At 53.9% G+C, this 18107-nt stretch overlaps 1 protein-coding gene across 1 annotated transcript in view; it reads right to left on the bottom strand.

Annotated features, from left to right (window-relative positions):
* LOC132342139 (protein Shroom2-like) overlaps nt 1-7237 on the bottom strand; it is a 150503-nt gene extending 143266 nt beyond the window's left edge. Inside the window, 1 exon segment of the mRNA XM_059884005.1 lies at nt 7073-7237. Within this exon segment, the coding sequence (XP_059739988.1) occupies nt 7073-7237 (165 nt within the window).
* Between the last annotated feature and the right edge of the window lie 10870 nt (nt 7238-18107).

Genomic DNA, 18107 nt, shown 5'->3' on the forward strand with positions numbered 1-18107 from the left:
AAGGTGAGAACCACTAATTTTTTTAAGTCTTTCATTCTCCTTTTCCTTTCTACATTTAGCTTTCTTTTTTTTTTTTTCCAAAGGGTGAACGTTAGGACATGTTCCAAACTACTCATAACTGGACCAGGAAGGGCAAAATCCTTCCCGGTGGGGAAGCGTGATGCAAACCTAAAGTTTACAGCTTTTCACGCTTAGAAGCCTCTGGGTTTATGGGTGAGTCAAGATGAGTTGGGAATTCCGAGGTGGCGCTAATATGTTAAAGGACCGACCACCAATGCAGGAGACTTAAGAGATGCAGGTTCGATCCTTGGGTCAGGAAGATCCCCTGGCAACGCAAATGGGTAACCCACCCCAGTATTCTTGCCTGGAGAATCCCACGGACAGAGGAGCCTGGCGGGCTACAGTCCATGGGGCTGTAAAGAGTCGGACATACTAAATGACTAACACATAACAAGCTGAGTTAATTTCTTGGAGAGGAAGAAAACACACACCCTCCTCCTCCATCCTCTGCACCTCAAGCTCCAGCACCAGAGCTGGGGATGGGACCAAAGGTTTTTTGCCCAACTTCCCATCACCTCATGGAAAACACGTCCTGAGGACCAGAGGTGAGAACTTGCAGGACCCAGAGAGGAAGAGGCTGGCACAGGGGGAGAAAGACACACCTGAAGGCCAGTTGGCAGGCAGGTCTACCAACTGCAAACGTATTTCAGCACAATGGTGGTGGTCGGGGGTGGGGGGAACCTCACCCCCTTCCCCGCTTTTTTTTTAAACCACACAGTGAATTTTTCAATACAAACGTGTGTTTGGAACTCCACTCTTCTTCCAAACAGACGCAAACTGCAGCTGGCCTCAAAGTGGCCAGGACCTCACCATGCCCAGGAGTTGCCCTGGCTACCAGAGTACCTGAGCTAGCTAAAGTAGGGGTGTCCAGCCTTCATCCACCCACCTTTTCTGTCTATGGAGCCCTGGTAAAGTGGCTGTGGGATTCTGCTTCAACACATATATCAAGCAAAACGCAGAGGCTGAGATAAATCAGCTCCCAATCCATAGCTCGGGGCTTCCCAGGTGGGCTCAGAGATAAAGAATTTCTCACCTGCCAATGCAGCAGCTGCAAATTCAATCCCAAGGGTCAGGAAGATCCCCTGGAAGAGGAAATGGCAACCCACTCCAGGATTCTAGCCTGCAGAATCCCACGGACAGAGGAGCCTGGCGGTACGTGGGGTCGCAGACAGTCAGACAGAACTTGTGACTAAACAAAAATTCACAGCTCACTGACATGAATGAATCAGCCATGGGTGTGCATGTGTCCACCATCCTGAATCCCCTCCTCCTACCTCCCACCCCATCCCAACCCTCTGGGTTGTCCCAGGGCACCGGTTTTGCGTGCCATTTCACGCATCAAACTTGGACTGGTCATCTATTTCACATATGCTAATATACATGTTTCAAAAACCACCACAATATAGTAATTAGCATCCAATTAAAATAATTTTTTTAATGAAAAAAAAATTCACAGCTCACGTCTACAGCTGCCCAGTTTTCAAAACCTTCAAAGGTCATTGACAAAGAGCTTGGCTTTTGGTGGGGCAAATATGGGGGCATCAGTGACAACAGCTTGTCTGGTAACCCAGAGGTTACGGGGCCATTGATCAGCATGACTCAGCACAACCCATAAAAAACGAAGCCCCTTTCAGACACAAGGTGACCCACCAATGGCTCTGAACCTTCAGTATCAGAAAGACCTCTGAACTGGGACATCATTCACCTGGGTGTGTGGGCCAACTGCACCCACCTCGATCCCCCAGTGTGTGTCCTGATTCCCGCCCAGCAGCCTGCCTTCGGCTTGCAAACCGGGAAGGACATTTAAAGATGTAGCCTTGCGTCCAGCGAGGGGTTTAAGGGTCTGGAGACCTAGGAGAGGAATCACACTGGCTGGCTCCCTGCCCTGGCACCTCCCCAGGAGGTCCTGGTCCCCAAGAGGCAACCTGAAACTCATCAAGGTCCCAAGGGAGCCGCCCCTGGGACCGGGGAAGGCCCGGATGACTGCCTTTCTTCTGGGGGCGCTCACGGAAAGGTTCCGGCGTTCTCGGTTGGAGGGAAAAGGGGAAGGAGGGGAATCTAAGACGCGATGAGAAGGAGAAGCAAGGCTTCATGCCTTCCCGAGGTTCACAAACATTCCTGAGGCCGCAGGACACCCAGCTGGTGCGCTTCCGGCTTCCCAGTGAATCCCCCGGGTGGCCCTTCTGGAATCCGAGCTCCTCTGCAGACATTTCAGAAGTCAGGCCCTTCCCCAACCTCCCCCCACCGCCCTGCCACACCCAAGTCTTCCCACTTGCTGAGCTGAAGGAGAGAGGAACTCCCACCAACTGCAGCACTCAACCTACAGACAACGGTCCTGAGAGGGCCTGCATCAAAGCACAGCCTTGGAGACGCAGACACATCAAGGTCTCTGGAGTTCCTTAGGGCAGGAATGTTATTTCTGCTGCACACACACAAAAAATGGCCTTTTGTGTTTTTTTTTTTCCAGCTCTGGTAAACTTCAAGCTTACAAGTCAGTGTCAAGGTGTTGAACGGTTACAAATCTTGCTGAGTGCTTTTCTAGGGGACTGACTCCATGTGGCTCAGCTGGTAAAAATATCCACCTGCAATGTGGGAGACCTGGCTTCGATCCCTGGGTTGAGAAGATCCCCTGGGGAAGGGAACGGCTAACCCACCCCAGTATTCTGGCCTGGAGAGTCCCGTGGACTGTTTAGTCCAGGGGGTCACAAAGACTCAGACACGACCAAGCGGCTTTCACTTCGCTCACTACGCATGCACTTGAGATTCCAACAATGCCACTCTGTGGGAGTCAGGGTCCCTTTAACCTCAACTCCAACCCAGAGAAAAGGCAGTTCCTCGGCCAGCAGCCCCCACCACCGAGTGCCCATGAAACACAGCTCTCAGGAGTTCCTGCTCCCATTTCCTTTTTTCCAGCCTCAAAAAATGCAGATGAAGCAAGTATTTGTTTGAGTTTTACTATGTAAATAAAGCCTATTATCAGGGCCAGCGCCAAGAAAGAAAACAGCCTTCCCCACGCAGGTTGGCTAGGCTAGTGGCCTCCCGAGCACCTTCAGAAAGAATAAAGCACAGCTTTCCAAGCTAAAATCCTTTCAAAGCAAAAGTGGAGTGCAGTTCATCTGCTGCTGCTGCTGCTAAGTTGCTTCAGTGTATCTGACTCTGTGCAACCCCACAGACGGAAGCCTACCAGGCTCCCCCATCCCTGGGACTCTCCAGGCAAGAACACTGGAGTGGGTTGCCATTTCCTTCTCCAATGCTCTGTTGAGGACTATTTTGTGCCAGGGGGCATGCGGCAGTACAAGACACTTTCAGTTGTCACACATGGGAAAGGGGGTTAACACTGCCAATGGGTACAGGCCAGAGTTGCTGCTAGGCACCCTACAATACACAGAAAAGGACCACCCCACATCCCACTCAGCAAAAAAGGATCCAGCCCAGAACATCAGACATACCAAGGCTGAAAAGCCCCTGTGGTGGTGGTGGTGGTGGTGTTGATTTCACCTCTCAGTCGTGTCCGACTCTTTTCGACCCTGTGGCTTGTAGCCCCACTAGGCTCTTCTGTCCCTGGAAATCTCCAGGCAAGAATCCTGGAGTGGGTTGCCATTTCCTTCTCCAGGGAGATCTTCCCCACCCAGGGATAGAACTCATGTCTCCAACTGGAGAAGAAGCAGAGATATGCAGGACCAAGATATGACCCTCAGGGCCCTTCTCAAGATGTGACCTCAGGGCTGTTCCATCTATAAAATGGGCTAATAAAACTCCGTCAGGAAATCAGGGACTGAGCTGGCTTTGTTCTTGGTATCACCACCAGCTCGAAGTTGTACACTCCCAGGAGGCTTTCAATCAAGACACTCATCATCATACATCTTACACGGGATCAGGCTTCTTCCAAGTCAGATTCTGTTAGAAATGAGCTGTAAAATACCTCAGTGCTCTAATTTGTAACCATGTAATTTCTTAAATGCAAATAAAACTAGTAGAAGACCCATTATTTAATGAACCCTAGAGATGTTTCAGTAGCTACTGGGAAAGAAAAGATTCAAACCTTGGATTAATCCAAATTCTGGTGGTGGAACATGTTTCCTCAGTCTCTATCACAACCACCTACTTTCATTTCTTAAGATATTATAATGGGCACACTTTTCTCCGTCCTTTCCCAATAAAGTGACAGTTAATTAGTTGTTAACAACCAGCTGTTGGATCATGAGCAAACATCACTGATGACTTAACCCAGGAGAAAATGCAAGCGGGTGAAACATTGCCAATACCACACGATACAACATGTGGTTAAGAAACACACATGCACATGTGTCAGCATACACGTGTGCATGTATATACACAAGTGTGTGTGAAAATTTAGCACAAGCGTCCCAAACTGTCCTGAATCTTCTCCATCCTAAGCAAACCACATTATCTCCAGTCACAGTATAACACCTATAAAAACCAAGCAGCAGTTTAAGGGAGGGACATAGGAGCATGTCAGGTTAAAATCACAGGCAGCTTTATTTCTGCAAAACCCTGAAGCACGATCTGGAAAGGCAGAGTGCGTACACTGCCACCAGTCTAGCCACACAAAGACACACACACAGAAACACACACACATGCAGAGTGTGACACTGCTATCAGTCTAGCCACACACAGACACACACACAGACACAGTGTGTACACTGCTACCTGTCTAGCGACACAGACACACACATACACACGCAGAGTGTGTACAATGCTACCAGTCTAGCCACACAGACACAAACACACACCCCCCCCAAGGCACACACACAATCCCACACCAGACACACACACACCCATACACCCAAACCATAGCAACTACCTGGAGAGCCCTGCTGCTGCTGCTGCTAAGTCGCTTCAGTCGTGTCCAACTCTGTGCGACCCCAGAGATGAAAGCCCACCAGGCTCCCCTGTCCTTGGGATTCTCCAGGCAAGAACACTGGAGCGGGTTGCCATTTCCTTCTCCAATGCATTAAAGTGAAAAGTGAAAGGGAGTCGCTCAGTCGTGTCCAACTCAGCGATCCCATGGACTACAGCCTACCAGCCTCCTCCATCCATGGGATTTTCCAGGCAAGAGTGCTGGAGTGGGGTGCCATTGCCTTCTCCAGACGCAGGAGAGCCCATCAGGGGCTAAATCCGGAGCCAACAGCCCCCAGTGGTCTGCACAGGCCCTGGTTTGTGTCCACAGGCTCTACCGCACTGCTCCTTCGGTTTGTAGAGGGGGCCCTCTTGCACAGGAAGATGTAACGCCAACAAGAACTCGGGGGTGGGGGTGTTACGACTTGGGGTACAGAGAAAGGAGGAGGTACTCCGAAATCCTTTTCCCCAGCTTCCAATAAAACAACTGAATTTTTAGGCCAGTTTCTTACCCAGTGGAAGCCCCCAAAGCAAGATGCTACCTTAAACAATGTTGTATCACTTATTAGATCTGCTCTAACAACAGATCCCAGGAAGACAGCTTGAATTGGATCTGCGTGTGTTTTTTAAAAGAAACACCTGAAGTTCTAAAGGTTTGGGGGATTCACCTGGTATCTTTTTAACCTTTACCATCCAAAATGTCTGGTAAAACTCATTTAAAAGGCTCAAGCTACTATGCTGTAAGATATGCAGGGAGCATCAGACCTGTACAAGATCTGCCCACTAAGCTGCCTCCCACTTTTCAAATAATTCAGTGTATTAATAGGTTGCACCTGGGTGAAATTTACAACAAAGACAGCCTCAACCCCCAGTTAAACAAAAATTCAGTGCAGGTTTCCCCTCAGAGTCTCTAGTTTATAACCATAAAAAAAATAAGAGAAAATAAAAAGATTAGTTCAGTGTCTCATTTGTTATCTAGGTAACAAACCCACACCACCTCCTAAATTCAATCCGGTGGGGCAGGTTAGAAGTCAGTTCAGTGCTTCCAGCCACGGTGAAGCAGGAAAGCAGAGAAAAAAATTGTAACCTTTAAACCCTTCTGAGAGCCAAGAATTTTTTTGCATTTTAAAGAGAACTTTGTTCCCAGGAATGGCACAGCCCAGACATTCCAAGAGAAACTGACCAACAGACAGTTTTAACCTTGGGAAAACCAAACGACTGGTTTGTGTGTGTTTTTACGGGTTTATACAGGCTCGGCTGCTAAGTCTCAATATGGGTTTTCTATTTCAAGGCAAAAAAAATTCAAAGTTCTAAAGTAAACCCTACACACACACACACATACACACACACACACACACACACACACACATACACACACACACACATATACACACACACACACACACATACACACACACACACACACACTCAGTTCAGTCGCTCAGTCGTGTCAGACTCTTTGCGACCCCATGGACACACACACTAGCATTTATTATCAAATCCCACTTCTATAAAGGACTTTGAAAACCTTCAGGTTTTTGTTTTTTGTTTTTTTACAAGTATCCAGGGCGCCGCGGATCTAGGGCTGGAAGCCAAATATCAGTAAATGATGGGCTCTTGGAAATGCAGAAGGAGGCCTGTAGGCAGCTGCTCGCCCACACGTCCTAGAGATAAGGGGTGCGGGTCCAAGGCGAGATACAGAAACAAGCATCCAGACAGGCTAACACAGGAGGAGCAGGCTCTGTCCACCCGGCGCACGTGGGAACATTCCCCCCAGACCTCTGGGCTGGTCCACAGGTACAGGCCGCCACTAGGGAGGCCAGGAGTGACAGGGGACCTGGCCGGGCCCCTTCCAAGAGGGGGAGGGGAGAGATCCGAAACTGGAGCCACTGAAACTATCCGCGGCGCCGGAAGCCAAAAAGGACTGGGAAACCAGGCAGGGCAGCCCAGGTGGCGCCCGGATCACACACCTAAGGCGGGTCCTAGCGCCCCATGTTCTCGCAGGGGACCCAGGCAAATGCGAGTCCCGGGCCCGGGGCGCCACCCGAACCCCCCACCCCCACCCCACCCCGGAGCTCCTGACCTCGACGAATCCCCCGCCCCCGAGGCCACCTCCCGGCTATCACCGTGCAAGTCCCGCGCTCCCCCTCACCTTGGTGATGACCAGCGGCTCGCCGTGCTCGCGGCCGCCCTTCAGGGTGAAGCCCCAAGGGGCGCCGCCGCTCAGCTGCACCTCCACCAGGCGCCCGCCATCGGCCGCCCGTGCCTCGGCCGCTGCCAGTCGCTCCGGCCACGCGCCGGGCTCGGCGCCCTCCATGGCGCGGGGCGCAGAGGCGGCGCTGCCTCTCAGGTCCCCGGGGAGCCCGACCCATACGTAACGGAGAAACCCAGCTGGCCGAGGGCGAAGAGGCTCTCGGTGCCCCAGTCGTCTGCCGCAGGCAAACTTGCACGGCAACTTGCAAGGAAAGTGCCGGTCCGGGGCGGGAGGGAACACTGAGATCGCGCAGCGCTACGCTGCGCACTGGGGAAGGCGGGCCCCGGAGGGGGCGGACCCAGAGGGAGGAGGCGGGGAGGGAGCGGGGAGGAGGCGGGGAAACGTGGGAAGTGGGAGGGCCGGCTGGGAGCTGCGGGGCCAGGCGCGCGCTCTTGGGAAGGGAGCGGGCCGCGTGAGGCGGGGTTTGGCTCGCGCCGCGCGCGAAAGAATGGGGGGCTTGCGCCGCGCTCGCAGGAAGTGGGACTCTCGTCGCGCCGCGCGGAGACCTAGACCCCCGGGCGCAGGAACCGGGGTCTGGCGCCGCGCGTGCCGGGGGGAGGGCTGGCTAGCCGCACTCAGAAACGGGGGGACTCACGCCGCGGCAAGCGCCCAGAAACTGAGGAGTCGAGCCGCGCGCGCAGGAAGTGGGGGATTTCTCGCGCCGCGCGCGCAGGAAGGGTGGGCTCGCGCCGCGCGCTCCCGGGAGAGGGCTGGCCCCGCGCGTGCAAGAACCGGGGCGCTCACGCTGGCGGAGGAACGGGGGACGTTCTCGTGCTGCGCGCGCCGCGCGCACCGCGGGGAGGGCTGGCCCCGCGCGCTTAGGAACGGGGGTACTTGCGCCTCTCGAGACGGGAAGCTCCGCGCGCGCAAGAAGAGGGGGCTCGAGTCGCTCCGCGTGCGCAGGAAGGGGCGGGGCTAGCTCCGCGTGCTCCCGGGGGAGGGCTGACCCCGCCGCGGCGCGCGCCCAAGAAGCGGGGTCTCGCGCTGCCCATGCCGCATGTGGCTTCGGGCACGTAGGAAGGGGCAACTAGCGCCGCCGGTGGGGAGCAAGTCGTGCGCGCAAGAGGGGAGGCTCGCACTTCGCCGCGTGGGTAGGAACGGTGGGGCTGGCACCGCGCGCGCTGGGGTAAGGAAGGGTTGGCCCGCGCGCGCAGGAACGAGGGTGCTCGCGCCGCGCCGCGCGCAGGAAAGGGTCGTGTGTGTGTGTGGAAAGGATGTGTGTGTGTGGAAAGGGTGTGTGTGTTTGTGGAAAGGATGTGTGTGTGTGGAAAGGGTGTGTGTGTGGAAAGGGTGGGGGGGGGAACTCTGTGTGTGTGTGTAGAAAGGGTGTGTTTGTGTGTGTGTGGAAAGGGTGTGTGTGTGTGTGTGGAAAGGGTGTGTGTGTGTGTGGAAAGGGTGTGTGTGTGTGTGTGTGGAAAGGGTGTGTGTGTGTGTGTGGAAAGGGTGTGTGTATGTGTGTGGAAGGGTGTGTGGGTGTGGGGAAAGGCTGTGTGTGTGGAAAGGGTGTGTGTGTGTGGAAAGGGTGTGTGTGTGTGGAAAGGGTGTGTGTGTGTGTGTGTGTGTGTCCAGTCTGGCCAAGTAGTCTCCCCTTTCTTCAAAGATTTGCTGATTTCAAGCAAAAGTCCTAGCTCTCTGGGAGAGATTTCCCAGGCGGAGAGGGGCCATAGAGAAGCAGTATTTTAATGCAAATCATGGCTCAGTCACATTTTATGAACTGGCAATGGATCAAAATGAAGGATGTCAGAGACCCAGACCGGTCAGACCTGGCAAGAGCGCGTGGTTTCTGGGGCAGATGGATTAAGATGAGACAACACTGTTGAGGGCTCCAGGTTCTGGAGAATTAACCCGCCCCCTAGGAAGGCCCGAAGAAGGCGATGGCACCCCACTCCAGTACTCTTGCCTGGCAAATCCCAAGGATGGAGGAGCCTGGTAGGCTGCAGTCAATGGGGTCGCAAAGAGTTGGACACGACTGAGCGACTTCCCTTTCACTTTTCACTTTCATGCACGTGGGAAGGAAATGGTAACCCACTCCAGTATTCTTGCCTGGAGGATCCCAGGGACGGCGGAGCCTGGTGGGCTGCCATCTATGGGGTAACACAGAGTCGGACACGACTGAGTGACTTAGCAGCAGCAGCAGCAGCTGGGAAGGGCTGCTGACGAGCAGAGAGCGGACTTCCCCGACCCTGAGCTCTCCGCACCTCACCCCTCCTCGCTGCAAAGCATCACCCTCGTGAGGCCTCGTGGCGTTCCGCGGTGCCGTCACCGAGCCTGGTGCCTTTTCTGCCAGCGCGGGGGGAATCCGGCGGGGGCCGCGGGGAGGCCCAGGGCACATGACGCCCCCTTCCGCGGTCTCCGCGTCCAGCATATAACCCAGGTCGGTCGGCAGACCCGAGCCGCGCGCGTCCCCAGCACGACCCGTGGCCTCCCCGCGCCTCGTCGCCTTCTGCTGCCCCACGAGGGACGCCGCCACGCAGCTGGTGCTGGGCTTCCAGTCGCGGGCCTTCCACGCGTTGTGCCTGGGCAGCGCTCCGGCTGGCGCTCGGCCTTCTGCAGCTGCTGCCGGAGCGCTGGCCCGCGGGCCCCGGGGTCGCCTGGGTCTCGCCACCAACCACGGCCCGCGGCCCCGCCTCCTTGGGCATCATGCGCGCCGCCACCACTTGCGACGTGTTCGGCTGCCTGGGTGAGCGCGCGACCCGCGCTGGCGGGTGGCGACCTGTCGGTGTGTGAGAGAGAACGCCCGGGCCGTGGGTGGGGACTCGAGCGTGCGTGGTTCAGGGCGCGGGGCCCGCGGGTGGGGACCCGACTATTAGTAGTTGAGGGCCCATGCCCCGCGGGTGGGGACCCCCTTCGTGGTAGGTGAGGGTGCGCACGGCTCGCGGGTGGGGACCGCTCCGTGCCCAGTTGAGGGCGGGCGGCCCCCGAATAGGGCTTCCTCTGTGGGTGAGGACATCCGGTCCCCAAGTAGGGATCTGTCTGCGTTTTTTCAGGGCGCGTCTACCTGCGCGGTTGAGAGCCCGTGGGGCTTCGTGCGAGGTTGATGGGATGCGGCCCGCGAGTGGGGTCCCCTTCGTAGGAGTTGTGTGCGCACGGCCGGTCGAAGGTGGGGACCACTGGGCGCGGTTGAGAACGCGAGGCTCAACGGTGGGGACCCCTCCGTGTGAGAGTGAGGACGCCTGGCCCTCGAGTTAGGGACCCGTCTGTGCGTTTTGCAGGGCTCCCATACCTCGGTGGGGACCTTGCCGTGGCCAGTTGAGGGCTCGTTGCCCGCGAGTGGGGACCGATCTATGCGTTTTCAGGATGCGGGTAACGCCGTGGGGACCCTTCCCTGTGCGACCCACGGGTCTGGACCCCTCTGTGCCCAGTTGAGAGCCAGCTGCCTGCGAGTGGGGACCCCTCAGTGCGCGGTTGAGGGTGCACGACCCACGAGTAGGGTCCTCTCCATGTGTGGATTAGGATGCCAGACTCACCAGTAGGGACCCATCTGTGCATTTTTCAGAGATCGGATCCCGCGGGTGAGGACCCTTCCGTGCCCAGTTGAGGGCGCGCTGCCCGCGAGTGGGGACCCCTCCGTGAGCTGTTGAGGGCCCAGTGGGGACGCCCTTCATGGGCTTGGAGGGCGCACAGCCTTGTGGTGAAGACAACTCCGTGCACGGTTGAGTGTGCAGAGTCCACGGGTGGTGTGCAGTTGAGGGCGCGGGTACAGCCTTGAGGACCCAATCGTGCGCTGTCGATGGTGCGTGGCCTGCGAGTGGAAACCACTGCGTGAGCGGTTGAGGGTGCACAGCCTTGTGGTGGGGACCACTCACTCACTGCATGCGCAGTGGAAGGCACACGCCCGCGGGTGAGAAGCCCTCCGTGTGTGCTTAAAGGCGCACTGCATGAGCGTGGGGATGCCTCTGTGCTTGGTTAAGGGCGAACGGCAGGCAGGTGCAGACCCCCTCAGTGTGCTGTTGAGAGCGCACAGCCCAGTGGAGGGGACCACTGCACACACAGTTAAGGGCACACGACGCGTGGGTGGGGACCCCTGTATGTGCCGGTGAGGATGACAGGCCCGCGAGCTGGGATCCGTCTGTGTGTTTTCCTGGGAGTGCGCAGCACGGGTCGGGACCCCTGTATGCCCAGTTGCGCCCCGCGGCCGGCGAGTGGGGACCTCTCCTTACGCGGTTGAGGGTACACGGCCCGCGGATGGGAACCCCTCCATGCCCAGTTGAGGGCGCGGGGCCCGCGAGTGGCGACCTGCTTCTTGGGAGTTGAGGGAACACGGCCTTCAGCTAGGGAACTCTTCGTGTGCAGGGAAGGACACCCGTCCCAGGAGGCCCCGCCCACGCAAGAAGTGGGGGCTCGCGCCGCGCCCCCACGAAGCGGGGGCTCGCGCCGCGCAGCGTGAGCAGGAGGAAGGGCTCGCGCCGCGCGTGCTGGGGGGCCCCACGCGCGCAAGAAAGGGCGGCTCCGGCCACGCATCCAGGAAGGGGGCTCGAGCCGCGGGTCGCAGGGGCCCCTGAACGCGCAAGAAGTGAGGGCCTGCGCCGCGAATGCCGGGGGACCCAGCGCGCACAGGAAAAGTAGGCTCGCGCCATGTGCGTAGGAAAGGTCCAGCTCGCGCGGGGGAAAGGGCTGGCCCCGCGCGCGCAGGAAGTGGGGGCTGGGGCCGCGCGTGCCGGGGGTCCCCGCGCGCGCTGGAAACGGGGGACTCGTGCCGGGTGGCGGGGCGAGGGGCGGCGCACAGAAAAGGGGGTCGTCCACAATGGGGGAAGAGCTGATCCCGCGCGTCGAGGGTTGGGGACTCGAGCCTCTGTAGGTCAAGGGGCGGGACGCTCTGGGGCTGCCGTGAGGTGCCCAGAGGGTGTGAGGAACGGGTAGAGGCCGGCGCACGGTGGTGAGGGGCCCTTGGGTGGAGGCGGGCTTGGGACTTCCTCCCGCCCACGGGAGGTAGGAAGCTGCGGGCTTGGCTGCAGCTCTGGGCTCACGGTGACATGGCGGGGGCGGGGCGGGGCGGGGGAGGGGGCGGGTAAGTGAAGGGGGAGGGGAGGCGGGGCGCGGAGGGTAGTGGCGCTCACTGTCGGGCCAGAGGTCTGGGGCGGCGGCTCGAGGCCCAACCCTTTTCGCGCCCGGACAACAGGCAGGAGACACCGCGGACACTAGGTTTCATCCCTAGATGGGAAAGACACCCTGGAGGAGGGCATGGAAACCCGGTCCAGTATTCTTGCCTGAAGAATCCCTTGGACAGAGGAGCCTGGTGGGCTACAGTCCATGGGGTCGCAAAGAGTCGGACAGGTTGTGCGATTGAGCACACGATCAACCAAAAGATGAAAGACCATATAAATGCATCTACAGTTTTTGGATGTGCCCTGTCCCAACACCGGGCCTCCCTTGTGGCTCAGCTGGTAAAGAACTGGGCAATGGGGGAGACCTGGGTTCCATCCGTGGGTTGGGAATATGCCCTGGAGAAGGGAAAGGCTACCTACTCCAGTATTCTGGCCTGGAGAATCCAATGGACTCTACAGTCCATGGGGTCACAAAGAATCCAACTTTCACTTTCACAACACAGTGCTGCTCCCCTCACCCTCCCACTGGTCGCCCCCAGCCCAAAAACTGGTGTTGACTAAAAAATCTCAATTTAAACCTTATATCTTACCTAGGGCTGAAATTCAGACCACTCAGTCCACTAAAGCATGAAATCCTTGTCTCCATAAATCACAGCAGCAGTGGTCTATCACATTTTCATTCACTTCATTCACTGTGTAATCCTTGTCTGATCACCCATCTGCCACTCAGAGGGGTTATACTGTCATTCCTTGAATTCAGGTGTAATTTTACCTACATCCTCACTAAACATCATGCTGCTGAGCTTTTGTGTTTCAATCTTCACATAAGGCATTCCTTCCAGCTTCATTCAAGCAGTTCAGTCATTCAGTTATGTCTGACTCTTTGCAACCCTATGGACTGCAGCATGCCAGGCCTCTCTGTCCAACTCCTGGAGCTTGCTCAAACTCATGTCTATTGAGTCAGTGATGCCATCCAACCATCTCATTCTCTGTCATCCCCTTCTCCTCCTGCCCTCAATCTTTCCTAGCATCAGGGTCTTTTCCAATGTTTAAGTTCTTTGCATGAGGTGGGTTCAGCTCAGTATTAGAGCTTCAGCTTCAGCATTGGTCCTTCCAGTGGACATTCAGGACTGATTTACTTTAGGATAGACTAGTTTAATCTCCTTGCAATCCAAGGAACTCTCAAGAGTCTTCTCCAACACCACAGTTCAAAAGCATCAATTCTTCTGCACTCAACTTTTTTCATGATCCAACTCTCACATCCATTCATGACTACTGGGAAAACCACAGCTTTGACGAGACGGACTTTTGTTGGCAAAGTAATGTCTCTGCTTTTTAATATGCTATCTAGGTTGGTCATAACTTTCCTTCCAAAGAGTAAGCTTCTTTTAATTTCATTGCTGCAGTCACCATCTGCAGTGATATTATAGCCCAAAAGAATAAAGTCAGCCACTGTTTCCCCATCTATTTGCCATGAAATGATGGGACCGGATGCCATGATATTAGTTTTCTGAGTGTTCAATTTTAAGCCAATTTTTTCACTCTTCTCTTTTACTTTCATTAGGTAACACTAGTCCTGCAGTAAAAAGTATCATCATTCCTAAAAACCCTTCACATCTGCTATATGTTGCTGTGTGCTCAGTCACTCAGTCATGTCTGACTCTTGGCAACCCCATGGACTGTAGCCTGCCAGGCTCCTCTGTCCATGGGATTCTCCAGGCCAGAATACTGGAGTGGGTTGCCATTTCCTCCTCCAGGATCTTCCCGGACCAGGGACTAAACCTAAGTCTCCTGCATTGGCCATTGGATTCTTTACCACTGAGCCACCAGGGAAGCTCATCTCTGCAACCTCATCCCTGGACTGACATCCATGTGATGCAAGGACAAGAGTGATGTTGAAAAGCAGGAATTCTATGGGATGCACAGACCAGGGGGGTGGGGATCTTGGGGGCATCTGTATAATTCCACAGCCTGCAGTTATGGGGAAAAAAAACATCAGATCTTCTCCCACAGATATAACTGTAACAAGACTGTGAAAAGTGATTTGTCTATGACTTAGGCAATGCCAATTCAGTTTTAAAGGTCATCTTTCTTTTTACCTTCACACCAAATACTTAATTAAGCTGCGGATACCTCTGAGAGATTTTGTTCCTGAATGAGAAATGACAAGTGTGGAATAATCGTGTTCCTCAGTTCAGTTTTTTTTTTTTTTTTTAAATTATGCCACAGGCCCCTTTGCTTTATTCTCTGTATAGTTAAGTCAGGCATTCAGGGCAACAGAGAGAATGCCTGTGCCCGCCCCTCAAATTCATATGTGGGGTCCTGACTCACATGAAATAGAAAGAAGGGGTGGGGTCTGTAGGAGGTGATCCGGTCATGAGCCTCATGAATGGGATTAGGACTTTAAAAGGAGACCCCAGAGAGCTCCGTGAGTTTCCCAGGTGGTGCCAGTGGTGAAGAACCCACCTGCCAATGCAGGAGATGTAAGAGATGAGGGTTCCATCCCTGGGTCAGGAAGATCCCCTGGAGGAAGGCATGGCAACCCACTACAGTATTCTGCCCTGGAGAATCCCCGTGGACAGAGGCGCCTGGTGGGTTACAGTCCATGGGGGTCGCAAAGAGTCAGACACCACTGAGTGACTTAGCACACACAGCGAATACATGATGGTTAAAAAATATACACACACAGGTATATAAAGCAATACCTAACTATGCAGATCAATAGTCCTTAAAAAATACAAGAGTACTTAGATGAAATTACTATTGCAAAAGTTTTCATTGATTTCTTTTTTTGACTGGGCGCTGTGGCTCCTGGGATCATAGCTCCCTGACCTAGCGCCAAATCATAGCCAATGGACTGGCAGGGAAGTCCCACACATTTTTGTATTTTAAAGTACATTTTTTAGAAAGCTATTGGTTATTTTTCAATTTTTTTTTTCTTCGTTTAGTTAGGTAGCCAATGTATTTTTGAGGACTTTTGACTTGTCCAGCACCAGGGAGGACTTGTGAAGGAATGTAAAGGATGCAAAAAATATGAAACATTCACTCTGGCCATAAAGAAAATGTCGTTGGCTTCCATGAAACAATGAGGGCACAATTAATGTGCAAAATGGCTTTTCCCTGCAAAAGGTTCATTTGCATCAGAGAAATCCAAGTAGAGAAGAAAAGAAAAAAGAAATAAATAGACCTCTGTGTTTCCTTCTCATCCACTTTTTCTTCCCCCTCTGAAGGCTTTGAAAACACATCCTGGAAGGAATGACTGAGCTAGTATGCTGCTGGCTGAGAGGAGGTGGGGTGATGGTTCAGGTGGGGACCCCAGGGGCAAAGAAAGGATTGTTCTCTGTGGAGAAGTTGCGAGCATCAGGACTTGGTGGCAGCCTAGCTCATGAGCTCAGAGTTCATTTTGAATCTGTCCCGAGTCTCCGTACCCCACCTCCCCTAGGGCTGGTGTATATCTCGGGGGTTGCTGCTACTACTAACTCACTTCAGTTGTGTCCGATTCTGTGCAACCCCATAGATGGCAGCCCACCAGGCTCCCCTGTCCCTGGGATTCTCCAGGCAAGAATACTGGAGTGGGTTGCCATTTCCTTCTCCGGGGTTGGAGGCCTTCAAAAACAACTTCCTGGGTTTTTGGCTGAAGTTAGCTGAGTTAAGGGGCTCCTGAAAGGAATTTCAGGCAGACGCATACTTGAAGGGAGGCAATTATGAGTTTCATTTGGGTGGGTGGAATCTGAGATGCTTTCCTGATACTGTCTTACCTTTCTGAGGGCTATAGTAATAATGTAACATCGCTAGTGAAGAGCTATTCTTTCCCTTCGGGAGGTCTTAAGTCTGGAATCAGGGTGTCAGCAGAAGGACTTCCCTGGCGGTCCAGCGGCTAACAGTCTGCACCCCCAGTGCAGGGGGCCCAGGTTCGATCCCTGGTCAGGGAACCAAGATCCCACAAGCCACAGCTAAGATCTGGCGCAGCCCAATGAAGAATAACCCAATCCGGGATTCTTGCCTGGGAAATCCCATGGACAGAGGAGCCTGGTGGGCTGCAGTCCACAGTGTGGCAAAGAGTCGGACACGACTTAGTGAGCACACACACATACATTTTTTAAAAAGGTGTCAGTGGGGCCATAACATGTCTGGAGGCGCTAGCAAAGACTCTGCTTCTCCCACCTCCCACCTTCAGATGGCTATAGGTGCTTCTTGTGATTGCCCTAAAGTCCCACCTGAAGAATCAACTATCACTTCTGCATCTCAAAATCCTTATTGTAATCACATCTGCAAAGAACTTTTTCTTTTTTTTTCCAAATAAGGTAAAGTTGACGGGTTTTCCAGGATTCAGACCTGTCACCTTTGGGAGACATTTAGTCAGCTTACTGGAGAAATGGAAACCACTCATAGGTGTCCTGGAAAATGAAGGGGACTTTGCCACTTAGTTTGGAAGAAGCCTGGCTAAAGCCCCACAGCTGATTTCCACAGCTCCCCTTCGTGAGGAACAGGAGTCAGGCTAACAATCCACTGACCTCAGGTGGTACTTGCAGAAGCCTAGTCCCCAGCCTTCTGCCAAGGGAGGACTACCCCCCAGGGAGGCCCTCACATAAAGATTTGGCATGTCTCAGTCGCTCAGTCGTGTGCGACTCTTTGCCACCCCATGGGCTGTGGCCCACCAGGCTCCTCTGTCCAGGGAATTCTCCAGGCAAGAACACTGGAGTGGCTTGCCGTTTCCTTCTCCAAGATCTGGGATACCTACCAGCAGAAGACCTAGATAGACATTTCTGCAAAGAAGACATACAGATGGCCAACAGGCCACATGGAAAAATGCTCAACATCACCAATAAAAGGAAATGCAAATCGAAACCACCATGGGGTATTGCGTCACACCAGTCAGAATGGTATTAAAAAGTCTGCAGATAATAAGTGCCAGAGGAGGGGTGGGGGAAAACGGAACCTCCTACACTGTTGGTGGGAATGTAAGTTGATGCAGTTACTATGGAGAACAGTATGGAGGTTCCTTTAAAAACTGAATACAGAAAAAAAAAAAAAATGAATACAGAGTTACCATATGATCCAGCAATCCCATTCCTGGGCATATATCCAGAGAAGAACATGATTCAAAAAGATAATGGACCAAAGTTCATAGCAGCACTATTTAGAATAGCCAGGACATGGAAGCAACCTAGATGCCCATCAGCAGATGAATGGATAAAGAAGATGTGTGAAGTAGCCCCCAGCCTGGGCCACAGTCACCACCCTATGCGTGACCCTCAGCTGAGGTCAGGGTCTGGAGATCACAGCATTGGCCAAGGGGCAGGCTTGAGGCTCCTGAGAGCACAGGAGCTCTGACACCCACCTGGCACCCTTACCTTCATCCTTAGTATTATATTTGGGAACGTCTTTTTCAAATCTTGAACGCCTTCTGAGACCCAACCTACTTGTAACTTGGGGATAGTTCTGCCAATGAAATTGCAGGATGAAAATGCTACACCGGGATCATCAAGGCGGGTCAAGTGGAAACCAAGGCAAGAGATTTTGAAGCTGCAAAAAAAGATTCCACATGTGAGATTTCAGCAAGATAACCTCAAATGTACTGCTTTGCCCAAAGGCAGAATGAAATTTCTGCTTCTTCGCTATGGTATCACTTGGGTGATTATGCAATAAATGCCTTTCTAGCTTCATATGGCACATTTTAAGGGGAAAAACAAAAATAGTGAGTGCATGTTCATTCAGTAAGTTGTGTCCCACTCTTTGCGACCTTATGGACTGTAGCCCACCAGGCTCCTCTGTCCATGAGATTCTCCAGGCAAGAATACTGGAGTGGGTTGCCATTTTCTTGTCTAAGCAATCTTACCGACCCAGGGATTGAAACTGTTTCTCCTGCAGACAGATTCTTTACCCCT

Source organism: Bos taurus, chromosome Y (genome assembly GCF_002263795.3).
Source record: "Bos taurus isolate L1 Dominette 01449 registration number 42190680 breed Hereford chromosome Y, ARS-UCD2.0, whole genome shotgun sequence".
Lineage (NCBI taxonomy): Eukaryota > Metazoa > Chordata > Mammalia > Artiodactyla > Bovidae > Bos > Bos taurus.